General features: G+C 41.5%; 2 protein-coding genes and 1 long non-coding RNA gene across 5 annotated transcripts; 2 read left to right on the top strand and 1 right to left on the bottom strand.

Moving 5' to 3' along the window:
- Window positions 1-1,756: 1,756 nt before the first annotated feature.
- LOC121600990 lies at window positions 1,757-15,346 on the top strand. Of its 3 annotated transcripts, XR_006005949.1 has the most exons (5): window positions 1,757-2,138; window positions 8,680-9,195; window positions 9,258-9,349; window positions 9,439-9,467; window positions 10,003-10,082. XR_006005949.1 is itself a non-coding variant. In XM_041929773.1 (3 exons), exons 1-3 carry the CDS (start codon window positions 2,100-2,102, stop codon window positions 12,688-12,690), a joined length of 888 nt encoding a protein of 295 aa, XP_041785707.1. In that variant the 5' UTR covers window positions 1,757-2,099; the 3' UTR covers window positions 12,691-12,756. The 3 variants fall into 3 exon arrangements, 1 of the variants encoding a protein (XP_041785707.1); XM_041929773.1 differs by lacking the exons at window positions 8,680-9,195; window positions 9,258-9,349; window positions 9,439-9,467; window positions 10,003-10,082 and adding exons at window positions 11,327-12,041; window positions 12,557-12,756; XR_006005950.1 differs by lacking the exons at window positions 8,680-9,195; window positions 9,258-9,349; window positions 9,439-9,467; window positions 10,003-10,082 and adding an exon at window positions 15,161-15,346 and having other exon boundaries at window positions 1,757-2,145.
- On the bottom strand, window positions 12,035-12,828 carry LOC121600993. The gene is made up of 3 exons (XR_006005951.1): window positions 12,745-12,828; window positions 12,300-12,684; window positions 12,035-12,235 (listed from the first exon to the last, which is right to left on the bottom strand). It is a non-coding gene; the product is annotated as an uncharacterized LOC121600993 (long non-coding RNA).
- A 72-nt stretch (window positions 15,347-15,418) lies between the features above and the next one.
- LOC121600992 (replication protein A 70 kDa DNA-binding subunit C-like) lies at window positions 15,419-19,115 on the top strand. The gene is made up of 3 exons (XM_041929774.1): window positions 15,419-15,721; window positions 15,806-16,135; window positions 17,551-19,115. Exons 1-3 carry the CDS (start codon window positions 15,677-15,679, stop codon window positions 17,578-17,580), a joined length of 405 nt encoding a protein of 134 aa, XP_041785708.1. The 5' UTR covers window positions 15,419-15,676; the 3' UTR covers window positions 17,581-19,115.
- The last annotated feature ends 303 nt before the right edge of the window (window positions 19,116-19,418 follow it).

Here is a 19,418-nt window from a genome sequence, read left to right as displayed (position 1 = left end):
CATATTAGGAGGCATACAATTGTGCTGATTGTTTTCTAAATAAATTGTGTCTATGTGGAACGTTTCACGTACCAAAACATTATCTGTTGGTATTGTGTTGCATTTTATGCCGGCCTAGGCTTTCGACTTTATCCCAATCCCAATCCCAATCCCAATCCCAATCCCAATCCCAATCCCAATCCCAATCCCAATCCCAATCCCAATCCCAATCCCAATCCCAATCCCAATCCCAATCCCAATCCCAATCCCAATCCCAATCCCAATCCCAATCCCAATCCCAATCCCAATCCCAATCCCAATCCCAATCCCAATCCCAATCCCAATCCCAATCCCAATCCCAATCCCAATCCCAATCCCAATCCCAATCCCAATCCCAATCCCAATCCCAATCCCAATCCCAATCCCAATCCCAATCCCAATCCCAATCCCAATCCCAATCCCAATCCCAATCCCAATCCCAATCCCAATCCCAATCCCAATCCCAATCCCAATCCCAATCCCAATCCCAATCCCAATCCCAATCCCAATCCCAATCCCAATCCCAATCCCAATCCCAATCCCAATCCCAATCCCAATCCCAATCCCAATCCCAATCCCAATCCCAATCCCAATCCCAATCCCAATCCCAATCCCAATCCCAATCCCAATCCCAATCCCAATCCCAATCCCAATCCCAATCCCAATCCCAATCCCAATCCCAATCCCAATCCCAATCCCAATCCCAATCCCAATCCCAATCCCAATCCCAATCCCAATCCCAATCCCAATCCCAATCCCAATCCCAATCCCAATCCCAATCCCAATCCCAATCCCAATCCCAATCCCAATCCCAATCCCAATCCCAATCCCAATCCCAATCCCAATCCCAATCCCAATCCCAATCCCAATCCCAATCCCAATCCCAATCCCAATCCCAATCCCAATCCCAATCCCAAACAAAAACCCAAACTTATCAGCATCAAGATCGTGATGACAACTGCAGTTACACATTTCATAGTGACATAGGACCTCTACACATATTTCTCGTTACACAGTTTGCTTAACATAGTGTTATGTTTGGTACTTTTGCATTTTATTGATTACACTGATAAACATTGTAGGCGTATGTGGATCATAAACGTCAACCTCATACATCAACTGTCAACCGAATAATGTCCAAATCTTGTACAATTGCAAGGACCGTAAAGATATCAGGCAAGGACCGTAAAGATATCAGGTCAAGTTATAAGCCCGTTTTGACAGCTAGGTGGAAGAAGAATTGACGAAGGAAACTGACAGTTAGTTTTCCGCGTTTGGCGAACGCTTCTAGTTCTCGAAGGAAAATTTCCATTTTAAATCACGGGCTGTGTTCTAATAAACTAAAATATTCACCCAAATTGATCTCCACCAAATATTGACCATGCAAAACGTAAACAATCCATCAATACATATGCAAGCGGAAAACCATCTGTCAAAATCGGAGCCCAGGGGGGGGATCGCCAAAAGCGCTATAACTTCACCTCATTATACATTCCACCTTGATATCAGGTCAAGTTATAAGCCCGTTTTGACAGCTAGGTGGAAGAAGAATTGACGAAGGAAACTGACAGTTAGTTTTCCGCGTTTGGCGAACGCTTCTAGTTCTCGAAGGAAAATTTCCATTTTAAATCACGGGCTGTGTTCTAATAAACTAAAATATTCACCCAAATTGATCTCCACCAAATATTGACCATGCAAAACGTAAACAATCCATCAATACATATGCAAGCGGAAAACCATCTGTCAAAATCGGAGCCCAGGGGGGGGATCGCCAAAAGCGCTATAACTTCACCTCATTATACATTCCACCTTGTACAATTGTAAAATCTTGGCAACCCGGCCGAGCTGTCAGAAAAAGATAATAAAAAAGGAAAATTCACGTTGTGTACGCAGTTGGAAAAGCACGTGTAATTCTGTGTCTTATGTCCTTCAGTTCTTAAGAGTATTTTATTTGACGTTGTTTACATCTCAGAAGTGGGATACGACAAATTATAGAGTGAAAATTAATAGCGTTGCAAAGTTTAGCGTGTCGGTCGGAATGTTGACAAAAGACCAAATGCTGTGCGCCCTGGAATGCGCTAATGTTCCTGTGTCGCCGAATGCCACCATTGCGCAAATATGTAAGATGTACGAAACTACCTACGAAAACGTACTAAATATGAACAACCCGCTGCGCAAATTCGAGCAGTTTCCTGCGCAGGAAACGTACCACAGCCTGCGCTGGCCAGTGCAGATTTTGACTGGTCTCCCGCGCGGGACTTCAGCGATTCCTGCGCAGGCCTGCGCAGGGTTAGCGTCATCTGTTGGCGAAATGGACGAACTATTTATGGCGGCGGAGCAGAAAAAAACGGTCAAAAAATTTAAAATTATTGGCGCCCATTTTCTCGTCTGCTTCTTCTCCCTCCCTAACCCTGCCTTGCCTTACTTGCGCTTCTGCCCGTGCCTTCCGCCGCCAGCTGATTGGCTGTTGCGGTGTATGCGTTGATACTCATATGTGCACATTGCGGTTGTGTATTGTTATTGGTGAGTGATAGCATTAATTTATTTCTGTGTGACCCTTGAGACGCTGTGGGAGAAGCTGGATTGGGATTCAAAGTGTTATCGGTGTATTGATGGTTTATTTTATTTCGCGCCGCTGCTGATGAGACCATTCGATGCCCCTGCCAGTTGAGGGTGAAGAACCCTATTTAAAACAAGCGGAGGAGAACGTCTAACACTAATCTATTTTTTTTTAATTTGAACATGTTTGATGCTTCAACGACCTTCTAAGCATCATGTAGCACAGTGTATAATGAAAAAAAAATAACTTTTGTTAAATGTGCAGAAATCTGTCTCGAGTTTTCGGGTCGCGACACACACACACACAGCGCGGGGAAAGTGACCGTTCACTCTATCATGTCGCGATCCCCCACCCCGCCCGGCGCTAGGGATGAGGATGCGATACAAGAAAGCTGAACCAGCCGTTCTACCGATACGGTAGCCGTAATCGATCATGCGGCAAGGGGAGGGGGGGGGTGGTCTGGTGGGGGGGGAGTGCGTGCTTGTGTTCGTGCTTTCGTGGGTGCGTGCTTGCGTTCGCGCTTTCGCGGGTGCGTGCCCGCGTGCACGCGTACGTGCATGTGTGCGTGTGTGCTCGCGTTCGTGTGTGTGTGTGTGTGTGTGTGTGTGTGTGTGTGTGTGTGTGTGTGTGTGTGTGTGTGTGTGTGTGTGTGTGTGTGTGTGTGTGTGTGTGTGTGTGTGTGTGTGTGTGTGTGTGTGTGTGTGTGTGTGTGTGTGCGTGTGGAAACCCCAAAACTATTTGACTCTGATGCGTACATTTTCATCCACTGCGGCTACAAAGTCCAGGCATTTTTGATTTCGCTACCTGAGAGACAACACAACTATCGGATTGGCACCACGATCTTTGCGATCGGCTCTGCTGTTGGGGGTGTTAAAAAGACACACGATCGAAGCAAACGTGCGTGTGATATGTAGCACATTTCTTTCCAATTCAGCTAGCGGACGCAAGTGGAATCAAAACTTGAATTGAACTCATACAAAAGAGGATTCTGGATTGGTTTAGTACGGTGCGCGTATGGTGCTGCACCTGTCCGTTCAGAATCTCGCGGCTTGTTGACTTAGAGTCGGTATCATGACGCCGTGCGACCGGCACTGCCTTGGAATGGGTAAGGCTCGGTAGGTTCATGTCCTTTGTTCAAGTGTATTCCGTGCATTTGTCGCGCCACGGCGGTAGACCCGGCAGCAACAAAGTCATAACAAACTCTTTCCCGGTACGGATGGCGCTTCAAAGTTCTTTTTCTTATTATTATTCTTGTCATTACGGCCTACGCGATCATGTTGGCCTTTTCAGGACTTGGCGTACACGTAGCCGGATAGTTAGTTCTTGCTACGGCGGACGGTTCATACGCGGTTAGAACCCAAGACGAGCATGCAGATGTGAGGAATGACGGCGGTGCTGCGGGACCGCTCATATCCAGCGTGCAACTTGCATACTGCCACACTGTTTCCTGTCCGGTGCATACGCAGCAGGCAGGAGGAAGGATGCACCTCCTCAACAAAAAAAACACCGTCATGAACCAGCGGCGGATCTAACGGTAGACGGACTAGGCGGTCGCCGAAGATCTCTAGTATGTAGTATGGCGTATGTTTACAAGTGGACAGAGTATTAGCGACAAGGGCCCGCGGAAAGATGGTTGTTGGGGCCCTGTGGCGGGAGAACCATTTGCCCTCCCCCTCCCCCCTCATGCCGGCAATAATTGTAGGGCCTGTGACCGATGATCGTAAAGGTCTCAAGGCCTAAGCCCCCTCTCCCCTTCCTCCCTCCGCTGGCAATTTAGATATGCTGTTAAATCTCCCAACAGCTGTGTGTCAGTATCCCCCCCTCCCCCGGTCATCAGTTACCATTTACAGGGGCTTCAACTCGTCTTTCAGCCTTTCATGAACACCTTCCTTTCCGATGGATCATAACATTCCGGAAGAGCATACATTCGGCGACAGTTTTGCACACACACTCACACCCTTGCGCAGACGGCTCAGCATATCTGTGTAATCTACACCATACGAAAGCAAAAGCTTATGGTAACAAAGTTATGCTTAATGCTTAACACGTTCAGTTCGATGGCAGGCCCCAGGGCGGTGCCAGTGAACTTTCCAGTATACTGGTTTCACAATCAGCTTGCGTTCTTGAAGCCGCTGGAACAGAATGTGGATGAAAATCAGCGCCGGGTTGAATGTGTTAATGCGGATTAGGGTTCTGCGCATTGCACAGCAAACCCTCCAGCGTGAGCTAGCGATTCCTTAGTCATTTTTACTTGACAGCGTTTGAACTCATTGCGCTTTTTTGGTTTGATTTGTGAAAATTAAACTTCATCGTCGCAATGTTTGTTAACGGCATTTTTAAGCGCCACAGCAACTCATGACCATTAACCATACGGGAGAAAGAGATAGCGCTATGGAGGGGAAAAGCACGGACGACGGCTGACAGCAATTGGCCGTCTGACGCACCAACACAACCAAACCTTCGACAGCGCGTTCAGGCGAGGGGTATGAGGCGGAGCCAGGGACGGGCAGCTCGACGAGCTGCTTGACAAATTTCCCGTTGGAGGGAAAAAGATGGCATGATAAAATTCTCCGAACGGCATGATTTCTTCCGTCGCTTTGCGCAGCGGGAATCCATATGATGTTTCATCGGTTAGTGGAAACCCATATAACAATTTTCACCACAAATTCACCTCAAAACCTCTTGATTTCAGCAAAACAAGAGGTTTGGTGAATATGACGTCATATGCAAACAACGGTTTACAAAAAAAGGGGGTGGGGCCACGGCCGTGGGTGGCTTGTACCTGCATCCGCTCTGTTCGCTCTGTATTTGTATTTATGTGTGTATTTCAACGCTCAGCTGTTCTTGGTGCGTTGTGGCTTTTAATCTGAGGGCGGATCTTCGTTTCTCTCGCACGTTTTTTTGTCGCTGCGTTTCTTTGCTGTGATAGAAGAGAATATTGGAAGAAGAGCGTACCCAAGTGACATTTGCTCGAAATTGTTTTCCCATATCTGCTCGATTAGTACTCGATACGCCTGAAATTGTGGATTTGTGTGTGATCAAGTGTGTTGAAAGTGCTAAGATTTGGTGAATTCGTAAATTAGACTTTCTTCTATCGATGGACGATGCCGTCGAGCTCATTTTACATTTGTAGCTATGATTTTTATAGGAAAAACAAAAGCTAATTTTGTGTGGCGTTATTTTATAAAAAATGAGTATTATTTAAGTATAAAATGGGTACATGATCAACTATAACAATAGGAAACATTATTTCCGTTCGAATCTAGAAGAAATCAACGAAAAAGCCGCATTACAGTTGATTTTAAAGGCCTTTTTCTAAATTCCCTTAAACTGGTGCAGTTTAAGGGAAGTTTAAGGCTCCAGTTTAAGGGAATTTGCTCGAATTCCCGATAATTCGTGCTCGAAAATGTCACTTGGGTAATCATTTAGGTTTTCATACTTTACCGGCGTTGTGTTGGATCCATCGTCAATTTTTTCGGCTATCTTGGTTGCACGTACCTGCCTACGCTATGAGTGAACAAAATACTATTCACTGCGTTCTTGTTTGTTGCCATCAAGCTCTACGCAAAATAAGTGGCCGAGCGAGTCTTGGAGATCGAAAGGATTCTTTGAGTTCGCTAGAAGGTCTCGAGAAGAAAAACCCTAGCGCGCTCGCATGTCAATTTGTCTTTGTTTTCTTCTCCATCTGAGAATCATAAGTGTGGCCGTTTAGGGCCAAGCTACTAGCGATGGATAAATTTGAAAAACACCGGAATCGCTGCCGAATTACTCCACAATAATCGCAAGTTGTGAAAGGTAGATGCAATCTCGGTAATGTTTGGTGTCATCTGTTGTAGCCGACCAGGACTGTCCGGTTGCGTTAGTCGGTAACTTGAGCCGTCGTATTCGTCGGATCTATCCAAAGCCGATTCTAAACAGCTCGTGACGGCTGCGGATGGCTTCGGACGGTTCCAGGCGAATGCGTCGATGGGCTAAGGTAGTCATTCAAACTTTCCGATTTTACGTACAAACGGCCGTAAATACAAACGGTACCGTTGCGCAAAAAGTTTTTTGATTTTGATTCAAATGATCATCAGCGAAGACCTACCGGCTTTTTAATAAGAGCGGCATGTATGAAAATTGAGCAAGCTATAGCAAGCGCAAATATTCTTGCTATTCGTATGTGTGGCTCTTCTCTTATCCCCTTAGCTACACTCTCTCCATGTGTTGTCACGCTCCTTGTTTCATATCACTCTTTCTCTTTCTTTGTCACCGCTCATTATAGCATCCTCACTCTCCGTATGTGTTGCTGTGTGCTTCCTCCATAGCTTCTCACTCGCGTTTTGACAACACCTCTTACTTTCTTCTATTTCTTCCTAATCCTTTGTTACTCCTCGCCATGGCATTCTCCCTCTCATTATGTGTTGTTCTTCGCTTCCCCCTTTATTTCATTCCCCTCTCTCTGAATTAATAGAGGTTCTCACTCGCCGCAACATGTTTCTCGCTACCTCACAAAAGCTCACGAGCTCAAACAACGAATTACAGCCCTAGAAGCTCCAACCGTTCCTTTCCCGGGGCCACAACCACCGATATTCAATTTTGAAGAAATTTTTGATAAATTTAGCGGTGACAATAATGATCACATCGAGCGTTGCTTCAAGGAACTGGAGTGTGCGTTTCTCCCATACAATATGGATAATACAATGAAGCTCCACTATACTCGTCGATTGCTTACCCCGACAGACAAAGAGAACGAAATTTTCAGGCGAGGGGTAGGTAGAAACACGCGGTGGGGGCCCGGCCCAAGATCGGATCCGAAGTCCGTTGTTTTGGGCTCGAAATTAAAAATGGCGGATGGAGCGCTACCACGGAGAGAATGCGCTCTCTTGCTTGCCTTTAAAATACACGAGGCGCTCTCGCTGTAAAGAACGCTCGCTCGCGCTGTTGCATCATACCCCTTCCTTCCCGTTTCTTTCGGCTTGCGCAGAGCTGAACTGGTACCCCCTCCTACTTGATTCCGTCGAATTGCGCTGCGTTGGACTGACACCCCCTCCCGCTCGTTGCTTTCGTAGCGCGCTGTGTGCTTTCCTTCACACGGACTTGGTGCACCCGAATCAAAACAAAAACTTGAACACATCAAACTCGGTTTAAATTTTATCACTTTTATTGCGAATAAAAGAACATTTAAATACAAAGCTCCACACAATCTTGCTTCAAACCACACACATTCATTATATAAAAAATCGTCGTATTTCAAATAGTCACCTAACTGCATGAATACCGTTGTTGCTGTTCAATGCAGTAAACAAATATTGAAATAAAGCAGCGCAAATCACACATTTAAGATAAATGGTGAAAAATAAGCGCAGCTTCATTTCAATGTGCACAACACTTCAACACTTAGCGAAACTTCGATCGCCCGGGGCTTAGGCTAACACGCGCGCGGCCTTTCACGGCGAACGCTTGAGCTGAACTGACGATTTCGTGTGGTGGCAAGAAAGGGAGCGCACAGAGAAACACTCGCTGCACTAGTGCGAGCGAGACACCGATAGCCGCATGCCGCTGCGAGAAAACCAAACTGAGCGCGCAGGCTGAAAGCGAACGCACACATTCACACATGTGTACAGTCTTTCCCCGAGTTACGCGAATAATGCGTTCCGGAGACATTCGCGTAACTCGGATTTTCGCGTAAGGCTGCGCTCTGGCACCAATCGAACACGACATCCGACTCGAACAAACCCATATAATCATATAAGCGAAAGGCCACGGGAGTGACAAAATGCTGACAAATTTTTCAAAATGTGAGCTTTTGTCAAAATTTTGTAACCTGGAGCAGCCAGGAAAAAAAGTTGACAAAAGTTGACAAAAAGCGACAAAATTTGACGTTTGCTCAAAAATGTAAACAATTTCATATTCAGGGCGGTTATGGTTTGTTACTTGGAAATTAAAACTCATGTTTGTGGTTATTGTATGTTTGCGGTTGTTGCTTTATCTTGATTATTATATATTTTCTCTAGTCTTATATTATATTTTAATAGATAAATTATGCTTTTTCATGAATTTCCAAAAATATAATCATATATGAATTTGAGAAAATAAAAACTTCAAATTATATTTTCAAGAAAAATAATTGCATCAAGAAAATAATTGATATAAAGAAAACATCCAAGAAAGAAAACATTCCATCATCAGTTTAACAGCACCATCTACGCAATAGCAAATACAAAAGCAAGCGGGAACAAACGTTTATTTAAAAATAGTGATCCCGTGCATCGAATGTTAGAATAAATGAAACCATTAGCTACACAGCAAAAAATAGAAGCGGTGGTAAGTATTTTGTTTATCTTTTCCGTGTTTAATTTTTCCACAATACCCATGAATGTTGTTTATGTTTTAGAATGTGGATATGGATCAAGATACCATTCTTTTCATGATAAGTTTGATCGAAGAAAGAAGCTGCATATGGAACCGAAAAAATTCAGGCTTTCAAAATAAAACCAAACAGCATGACGCATGGCGTGAAATTAGTGTAATTTTAGACACACCTGTCGACTGTTTGGTGAGGAAATGGAAGTCACTTTGTGGCTCTTTCCGTTTCTACCATGCAAAGGAACAAAAAAGTAAAGTGACTGGTTCATGTATGTAACTGTTCATTTATCATCGACATTCCATAATATTTGATGTTTGATTTGAATTTCAGCTTCATCGAGCATATATAAACCAAAATGGTTTGCATACAGAGCAATGCATTTTATGCATCATGTTAAGGAAACTGCATCAACAATGGACACCGTAAGTTAAAGTTACAACCGCATAACGAATAATCAAAATATTTCAAAATATTACATTCAAATGATTCTTTAATCGTATATCTACATCAGCTCTTTCGGACTATTCAAACCGCATAACTGTAAGTAATGGAAAACTAAGGTAACGGTCAGAGACTCGCCATATGCTTTTGTATGGGTATTGAAGTTTATAATGCCGCAAATACATGACGCGCGTTTCCCTGGGCACGTCCAAACGCGTATAACTGTTCCGTAGAGGTATCTCTGCGTTTCCGAGTTTTCACGATCGAATGACATTTCATTTCTATGGATGGATCGTTATATGCGGGCGCGGAAACGCGCGTAATATATTTACGGCCTAACAGCATTTGCTAATTTGCCGCATCGCCGCTTGCAATTTTATTTCAAATGTTTCAAATAATATTAAATAATGATTATCCTTGTCAACAAACAACAATATCTCATATAAATATCCCAAACAAGTAGAAAATTGAGAAAACTAATTTCTTGCTACTTGCGGCGATTCTCTGACCATTACCTATCCACAAACCCATCGAATCGTCAATTCCGTATATGTTTGACAGGAGTTCGACAGATATCCTTCTGAAGATTGGCTAAAGCAGAGAAACGGTAATTTTCTCAATTTCTTGTTTATAGAATCAACATAAATATAGTGGAGCATCGTTTATCCAGGTACCTTTCATACGGTTGTCCGTGTATTTGTGCTATTTAGAAATGACAGCTCAATACAAATTGGCATCCTTTGCAAGGTATATGTTTTGAAAAAATTAAAAAAAAACATACTCTTATAATCCGAACCCGGATAAATTGCGTTGCACTGTATTTAGTTGTAGTAGATAGTGTAGAAAATGTGAATGATTAACTTTTGTTTTCGTATTTTTTATTAGTAATCTAGATAAATCCATCTTCAAAATATTGTACTCCTCTTATGTAGTAGTTCATTTTTTATTCCGTTTACATTCAAGTGTCAATATGTACATGCATTACTCTAATTCAAACATTTATACATAATCATCTAAACTAACAAAATGAAAACATAGTTCTTTAATGATTAAACAGATAGTTTGCAAATTGCATCCTCATATCATTGAGTTCGTTTGAAGGTCTTATTCTAATACCTGCTAATCTAGTTATGGGTGGTGCTGAATTTGATTCGGAGCGCAAAGATCCGTTAATTGTCCCGCCATTATTTTGTGCATCTGTTCCTTGTGCGAGGTATAAGTCTCCCGAATGACTAGCTCGAATAAAATTGTGCAAATATACAGTAGCGAGAACTATTTCCTTTACATGGGTTGGTTCCAAAGGTATACATTTATCTAGAACTCGAAATCGACTGTTGTGAATGCCAAAAGTGTTTTCCACGATTGCCCTAGATCTTGAGTGGCACACATTAAAATTTCGTTGGATTGGACAGCTGGGAGGAGTGCCACTGAAGGGTCGTAAACAATATTTGCTTAAAGCAAATGCTTTGTCTCCAAGTAGAACATAAGGCATTTTTTTCGCATAAGGCGTACTTAAAATTTGAGGCTCGGGGAGATTCAAAATATTATTTTCGAATTGGGGATATATAGCACAATTTTTAAAAACACCACCGTCAGATATACGACCTTGACATCCTACATCTGCATATAAAAAATTGTAATTAGCATCTACAATTGCTAATAGCACAATACTGTGGAAACCCTTGTAGTTATAGTATTCACTTCCACTGTTACGTGGCTTTCTAATTTCTATGTGTCGTCCATCCATCGCCCCAATAACATGTGGAAACCCCCATTTTTCTTCAAATTCATCAGAAATTTGCATCCATTCTTCCGGTGTAGATGGAATCTAAAAATAAAATTTCATCATTATTAGTTAAATTGTGATAGAAACCATAACTATACCTATGTTTTCATTAAATATAACTATATTTGAAACAATTAAAACTATCATCGCTTTTCTTTTGATTATATTTCAGATGGGAAGGAACTGGCCATCATCATCATCATCAAACCCTTTTACATCACACCAAGAGACTTCAGACATAGAAATACCTATATTTCTGGATCCAAATTCTCCAATAGACGTCAGGGCTACTATTACGCCAGATAATTTAGAACAAACTGCTGAATTGGGGGTTTTACCAAATACTCCAATACAAAACATACAACACCCAGTTATGTCGGAGTCGTCAACAAGAATATCAATCAGTAATATACTAAACAACCAACCATCCATACAACAGTTAACGCAGGAAGCTCGGACACAATCATCTACTCCACCATCTTCGGTTTCACAAACATCCCGATTGCAGCCTTCCGAACCATCAAACCGTCGAAATCGACGACCTGCGCAAGTAAGAAACGGTAGAACAAGACAAATGGCTGAATTCCTTGAAAATGATGCAGAATTGGTACAATTGCTAAGGAATCTGACCAATCAAACATCGCAGATAACAGATCCAGAAGCGGTTGAAATGTCTACTGCATTTTTACAAATGATGAAGAGAGTTCCAGCCGAAAGAAGACAAAATACTTTTGGGAAGGTCCAGGAAGTATTTGCAAATACATACAACCATGACGAAGACGTATTGAAGTATGGAAGGGCGCTGTGCAACTTGCTACAGTTGATGGACTCTTCAAACAGAAAAGAAACTTTCAACCAACTTCTAAGAATTATAAATGATCGTTTAGGTGAATATTAAGTTTGATGAATTAAACTTAGAATTAATTCATAATTTAGAATTAAAAATGAAATATAAATAAAATTGAACTTTGCAGTAACACTATGTTGCTTAACACATGCTTACCTGAACAAATTCGCTAAGTGCAGTTATAATGGCCTTACATACTTGATGAATAATACGACTAATTGATCTAACAGACACCTGAAATAAAATTATGAACTTGCTACTTGCTATGAACTGTGCTGATTGTTCTTTTATTTCTTACCTGGAACAAATAATGAAGACTTGCAAAGCTATCACCTGTCGCAAGGTATCTTAAAGTTATTAAGAGCCTTTCTTTAGGAGTAATAGCCAATCTCATATTTGTATCCTGCATACGAATTATGGGTTCGGTCCATGAAAGCAGAAGGTCGAAGTCTTGCTTCGTCATTCTTAGCAAGTTTAGTGTTGCAAAATTGGATTCCTCCTCCATTAAAGTGTTCAATAATCTGACTCTTGCTTCATTTCTTTGAACCATTATAGGCCTCATCCACCAGCGCCTAATGGATCGAAGTATACGTCGGCGACGCATTATGGTCATAGTCAACAATCTTGCCAAAATTCCAGACCATTGCGGTGTATGCATTATTGCTATGATCTGCGTTTCATCCCTATAAAGATATATTCGTTAAATTATACTCGCCATAACGTTGTATTTATATTAGACTTACATTTTTACCGTTTACTTATTGCGCTGTTGTATTGAAAATGTCTTCAAAGATCCTTGGTTAATGTCATTTGACAACGACAGTGTGTTGCAAAATAAAACACGTTAGAGGTGCTTTGCTGTTTATGTAACTGTATCGAAATATATTTTCTATTTTCTTTCACACAAAGCTATTAAAATGTTTTATATTGCAAAACTCAATAATGCTTGAGATAGACATTAAATTTAATTTACCGTAAGTTCCATGTTTAACATGAAAATTAAAACGTAAATATATATTTGGTTCGTCACTGTATGCGAAATGACACGGCTTCTGTCAATAGGCAAAGCTTTTTGTCATTCGCATATTTTCAATGTGTTTATTTTTGGTGCGGCCACGAGAAAAGCTCTTTTTTGCAGTTGACAAGCAATTTTGACAAAGTTGAAAAATTTTTCAACATTTTTTCAGCTCCGTGGCCACGCGCTATATGGAGGTGCACTGTCAGACACAAACAAGCAAACAAGACAAACATGTGAAATCCCATACATTTTTCATGTTCGATGTCGTGTTCGATTGGTGCTAGAGCGCAGGGTAAGTCGAGTTCTGCTTGACACATGGTTTATACCTAGTATTAAGAGATCGAATATTTAATATCACCGTTAAAAAAACATGAAAAATGACACACAAATTTAAGTCCTCCAATTTATCTAGTCCATTTTATTCGATCACATTCGAATTTAATTCGATCACAAATTCATTATTTATTTTTATATTATTATATTTTTTTATTTACAAAGTAATAAGAAAGTTGTCCATCGTTAATTGTTATGTAGATTTTTTTTGTCTTCCCAAATTTGTAGATAAATTTTCATATTTTCGCGTACACTGTTGCTCACTCTTGCAAATCTTTCCTCATCACTGTCCATCGCTTCGATGTTTGATAATGCAAATTCCAAATTGCTGAATGCTTCATCTAAACCTTTTGTTGAGAAACATTTGTTTTCCTCTTCCATGCCCTCACTATCGTCCTCTAAGTACTCTTCGAGTATTTCTAGGGATTGCATTTTAATAAGCTCTTCATTAGATAAAGGCTCTCCCGCACAATTAACGAGCTCCTCAATTTCCTCATAGTTAACTTCTATTTCAAGAAAGTGTGCCAAGTAAACACATTCACTTAACACAGTTGATATAGGTTCCTGACTACTGTCTGGTGGTTCATTGCTAGCAAAAAAATGAGGGTAAATCTTTTTCCATGCCGCTTGCATTGTCGCTTGTTTCACTTCTTTCCAAGATGCTGCAACATTATTTATCGCATTCAAAATGTTAAAAGCTTTCCAAAACTGACTAAGCGTCTTAGACCCAGTTTCTACGGTTTTTAATGCTTGTTCGAACGTATGTCGAAGGTAATGGGATTTTAAAGCAGCTACAACACCTTGATCCATTGGCTGCAACAATGACGTTGTTCTCGGAGGCAAAAATAAAATTTTTACATTTGGATGCATGTTGTTTAGTTCAATCGGATGGCCAGGAGCATTGTCAAGCAACAATAGCACTTCAAATGATATTTCCTTTTTTTCGCAGTACTGTTTCACTTCTGGCACAAAACAATCATTGAACCATTCAACGAAAATACAGCGAGTAACCCATCCTTTTGTATTAGATTTCCAATAGACCGGCAGATTGTTAATATTTATGCTTTTAAAAGCTCTTGGCATTGCGACCGATAAACGGCTAGTGGCTTTAACTTTGAATCACCTGCTAAATTACCACCAATCATTATAGTTATTCTATCTTTAGCTACCTTATAACCTGGCATTGTATCCATTTCTTTAGAAATATAGCTTCGGGTGGGCATTTTTTTCCAGAAAAGCGCTGTCTCGTCCACGTTAAAAATTTGTTCTGGAATATAAGAATTTTCTTCAACAATTTTGGCAAAAACATCAGGAAAATAGCTAGCGGCGTCATCATCAGCACTAGACGCTTCTCCATGAATTTTTACGTTTCGTAAATTGGTTCGTTTTTTAAAGCGTGAAAACCACCCATTGCTTGCTTTGAATGATTGTTCTTCAATATTCTCCTTATTGGATTTACGTTTAATATCGTGATATAACGATACAGCCTTCTCTTATACTTTTTAAACATAAGGGAATTTTTTTAGCTGTTAGATCCTCTATCCAAATTAACAATAAACTCTCCATTTTCAATATCGTTTCATCACGATACGGCGTTACGATTGTACCCTGCATCAGCGCATTGCTTTTCACGGATTCCAGGAAACGCTCCTTTGTTTTCACAATGGTCCTTATTGTCGACTCGGGACGATTTGTAGCACGGGCGATGGCAGTGAAACCTTTCCCACTCTCGAATAACTTCACTATCTCGAGCTTCTCAGCAAAAGTTATCACATTTTTCTTTCTTTTTACGGTATTTTTTCGAATAGACGACATCTTTACTCGCTGAAAATGATTCTGATTTGTTTTGAATGGAGTGAAATGACGATATGAAATTATGCAAATGACAAGTGAAGTTTGATTTGACAATTAAAGTGTGCATCATAAACTCAGCGAACTGTCAAATTTTCAAAACTCGTGTAACTCGAATTCGCGTAACTCGAGTGACGCGTAACTCGGGGAAAGACTGTAATTGTGTGAGTGCAAAAACTGTGTAGAAACCAAAACACGCTCGCGCCTCCGCGTAATTCCGCGTATTTCCAACCGTCTCCCCATGCTTCTACATGCCCCTCGCCTGAAATTCGCACACTTTTTCATTCTAATTGCTAGTAGGGACTGATACGGCTGCAAAATTTGCAAAATCACTAGATTTTATAGCGTATCATGAATTGAAAGATAGTTTGATAGAAACTTTCAGCGAAACCAAATCGCTTGAAAATGTATACAAGCAGCTCAGATCACGACAACTTGGAAGAAACGAGTCCATCATACGGTACGTTCTAGATATGCAAGCCTTAGCATGGGGAACTCCAGTACCAGAAGAAAATATGGTAAATATCATCATCGATGGAATCAATGATCCTATCAACACAGCATCTATTCGATTCGCTGCTCGTTCTTTAACTGATTTGAAGCGACTATTGAAACGGTACGAGCAAATCCGCCCTCAACACATTGCAACACCATCATCATCAGGGACCATCCGCCAACCAAGTAATGTGTCAAGAACATCGGATAACCAGCAGGCACCCGCTGTAGTGAGATGCTACAACTGCTCTAAATTTGGACACTATCAGAATTCCTGCCCTATGCCACGTCGACCACCAGGATCGTGCTTTAAGTGTCGTCAGGTTGGGCATGCTGCTCGAAACTGCCCAATTAAAATAATCATCCCATCGGCTGCCGCGCATTATAAAGATCAGGGTAATGAAGATCAGGGTACAACTTTAGACGAATTTGAACAGGTGAGTGTTGCCTTCCAAAATCAAAATGACCCGAGCAAAGTGTTGACATGCGTGCGTTCTCTCCTTGATACAAGAAGCCCAGTGAGCTTTATCGACTCTTCTATAGTTCCAAAAACTTTGGTTAAACCACCTCTGACATCAAGATATCAGGGTCTCGGAAACCAGATGCTTGTTGTCTGTGGAGAGGTGTCTTGCAAAATAAATCTGCGAAAGGATGAGGCAGTACATACATTTATCATCCTCCCTAGCGATAGTATTGCCTGGCCTATGATTATTGGTCGTGACCTATTAAAAAAATTCAATATCTTTTTGTATAAAAACAAATCAAAAATTGAACTTAAAAAAGAACCTACCAATCTTAGCAGAGAAACATGCATGTCATCATTGGCTCAGAGTATTCCATTGCCTCAAGACACATTAGATTTAGTACCATTCAAGTTAGAAAGACTATGCCCTGCAGAATATCACGACACCCAAAATGAGGCATTTGAGGAAATATGTGCGATTGATTTATCTGAAGATGTTTCAGAACTCCATATAGGTAAACATTTAACTGGCCATGAAAATTCAGCTCTTTTATGTTCTATAAATCAAAATTATATAAATTATCCATCTGAAAAAAAAATATTCCACCCGATCACAGCATGAAAATAAGTCTTACTCATGACACACCTTTGTTCACAAAACCCCGTCGACTATCATATGGAGAGCGAAATCAAGTGCGTGAAATAGTTAATGACTTATTAGAAAAACAGATAATTCGTCCAAGTGATTCGCCGTATGCTTCGCCTCTAGTTTTGGTCAGAAAGAAGAGTGGGGAAATTCGCATGTGTATTGACTATAGGCCTCTCAATAAAATCACTGTTCGAGATAATTTTCCGCTGCCGTTAGTAGAAACATGTTTGGAACATTTAAGTAATAAGCGAATTTTTACATTACTAGACTTAAAAAGTGGCGTTCATCAAGTCAAAATGCACGATGATTCGATTAAATATACCTCGTTTGTTACCCCTGATGGTCAATACGACTATGTCAAAATGCCATTCGGATTAAAAAACGCTCCTTCTGAATTCCAACGATTTATCAATAACATTACGGTGCTGCTCCTGTTCACTCATCAGTTTGTGCTGAGTCATCGTTATGCAGTGCTCAACCTGCAATGCACCCACCGATAGTGCTAATTCGGTGTCCTGTGCCGGTGTTTGTGGTTCCAAGCATCACACCCATTGCACGGGGTTGTCTCGTGATTCTACTCGTGAGCTTGGGCGTAATAATCAGTTATTGTGGTTGTGCAAAACATGTCACGAGTTTCGCAATGGCATAAATTCACTTCTCACAAGTGAGATAGCAGCCCTACTCGAATTGGTGAAAGCAGATATTCTCACCACAATTGACTCATCTCTCTCTTCTCTTAGATCGGCTATCAAGAGCGATTTGCTTCCTGAGATCCTCGCTCTCGTTGATAAGCGAGCGCTAGCACCCATATTAGCTAAGCCGTCTGTTAGCAACGCATCGCTTACGCACACATCCACTAATGTATCGTCGCTCAATGCCACAAATACATCCAGAACGACTAAAACAGCTTCCGCTCGCCGTACATTTACTAACTCAACGGAGCTCACTGCTGATATCCAAGCTGCGAACGATACCAACACTGTAGAAGATTCTGACAACTGTAACCACTACAATCATCGTACTAAGCCGACTAGTGATGTTAGTGCTGGAAACTACCGAACAAATACACAAGCATCTTCTGATCCTGTTTTGAACCAAAACACCACCAACACGGGCATAGCCGAGAAAGTATGGTTATACTTCACGAACATCAAATCGCATGTCTCCGCTGATGATATGCGTGTGTGGCTTAAAGCTGTGCTACCAACGGACGATATTAATGTTTACCGTCTCACGAAAAAGGGTGTGAACCTGGACTCGATGTCCTTCATATCGTTCAAAGTGAGTGTTCCTAAATCTCTTAAGGAGCTTGCGCTGCAGTCTACTATTTGGCCAGTTTCACTTACTGTTCGGGAGTTTGTTGCTCGTGCCCTACCAAAGCAACGTGTACATGAAAGGGCTCGATTTGACCCTTCTGAGCTTATTTCGCATCGTACAAATAGTGAAAATTGCTCTTCAGCTGTGCCAAAAACTACCGCTCATCCGGATCATTTTTTGGAACATCGATCGCCACCCCCACAGCGCGGGATTCTATCACCATCCCAGTTGACCGAGATCCTAGAGGCTATTCAACTGGAGTTTCCTCCCACACCGCCTCAGTTATCACCGGGGGTGGGGCTTCAATCACAATTCAATCTCAGCAACAGAACAGCTCACAATTAATAGACCCATTCGTGATATATTACCAAAATGTTCGAGGCCTTCGCACCAAATACAATGAATTGCGCCTTTCTGCGAATGAATCAGGGTTTGAAATGCTTGCCCTTACTGAAACCTGGTTAAATGAATCGATTCCATCCAACATGGTCCTTGATAGTGATGCCTACAACATATACCGCTGCGATCGAAGCAGGTTAAACAATGAACGTTCGCGTGGGGGTGGTGTGCTACTTGCATGTTCCGTTCGATATCCTTCTGTGGCACTTAACATTAATCAACCCACGCTTGAAGCTTTATGTATACGTGTTTCTTTTTCTAAGTTTCGTCTTTATGTGGGGATTGTTTATGTGCCACCGTATTTGAGCAGCGACCGCAACTATTTGGAATTCCTTTCTGCTTTCATCAGTGATGCATACATGCAAATGAAACCGAATGATCATCTTATCCTTCTGGGCGACTTTAACCAACCTGCGTTAGAGTGGTCGCTTTCTACCGTAGTAAGGCCAGATTCATCTTCAGCTATTAGACATTATGTGCCACATATTTCTTCGAATACATCCAGTTCCTGCTTTTTGGATATGTTAAACTTGCATGAACTCTATCAGCTGAACGGGGTGCTTAACCATTTAAATCATTATTTGGACCTGGTGCTCTCCAACTCTGCTGCAGCAGCTTGTTGTTCTGTGTATCCTGCTTCGTCACTGCTCCTGCCCCAGGATGCCCATCATCCTGCCCTAGAAATTGCGTTACCGTCTTCTTTATTTAGGGCTAGTAGGGTTAGGAATGTTTTACCTTCTGCTCCTAATTCATTGAGTGTTCGTTATAATTTTCGGCTCACAGACTATCGTAAACTTAATTCAATTCTATCTCGTTCCGACTGGTCTTTTTTTTTTTTTATCAATGTACATCGGTCGACGAGGCTGTCCAATCGTTTAATGCTTTGTTAACC

Source organism: Anopheles merus, unplaced genomic scaffold, assembly GCF_017562075.2.
Source record: "Anopheles merus strain MAF unplaced genomic scaffold, AmerM5.1 LNR4000016, whole genome shotgun sequence".
Taxonomy (NCBI): Eukaryota; Metazoa; Arthropoda; class Insecta; order Diptera; family Culicidae; genus Anopheles; species Anopheles merus.
Note: the sequence above shows the minus strand (reverse complement) of the source record. Positions and strands in the feature narration are given on the sequence as shown.

Excerpts from the sequence above, each read along its gene's own strand:
- LOC121600990 (XM_041929773.1), top strand. The coding sequence starts at position 2,100 with ATGTTCCTGTGTCGCCGAATGCCACCATTGCGCAAATAT. Across the intron at positions 2,139-11,326 it reads TGCCACCATTGCGCAAATAT|ATGGGAAGGAACTGGCCATC; the intron begins GTAAGATGTACG and ends ATTATATTTCAG. Across the intron at positions 12,042-12,556 it reads AATTATAAATGATCGTTTAG|GCCTCATCCACCAGCGCCTA; the intron begins GTGAATATTAAG and ends GAACCATTATAG.
- LOC121600992 (XM_041929774.1), top strand. The coding sequence starts at position 15,677 with ATGCAAGCCTTAGCATGGGGAACTCCAGTACCAGAAGAAAATATG. Across the intron at positions 15,722-15,805 it reads CAGTACCAGAAGAAAATATG|CGACTATTGAAACGGTACGA; the intron begins GTAAATATCATC and ends ACTGATTTGAAG. Across the intron at positions 16,136-17,550 it reads CTTTAGACGAATTTGAACAG|ATCGGCTATCAAGAGCGATT; the intron begins GTGAGTGTTGCC and ends CTCTTCTCTTAG.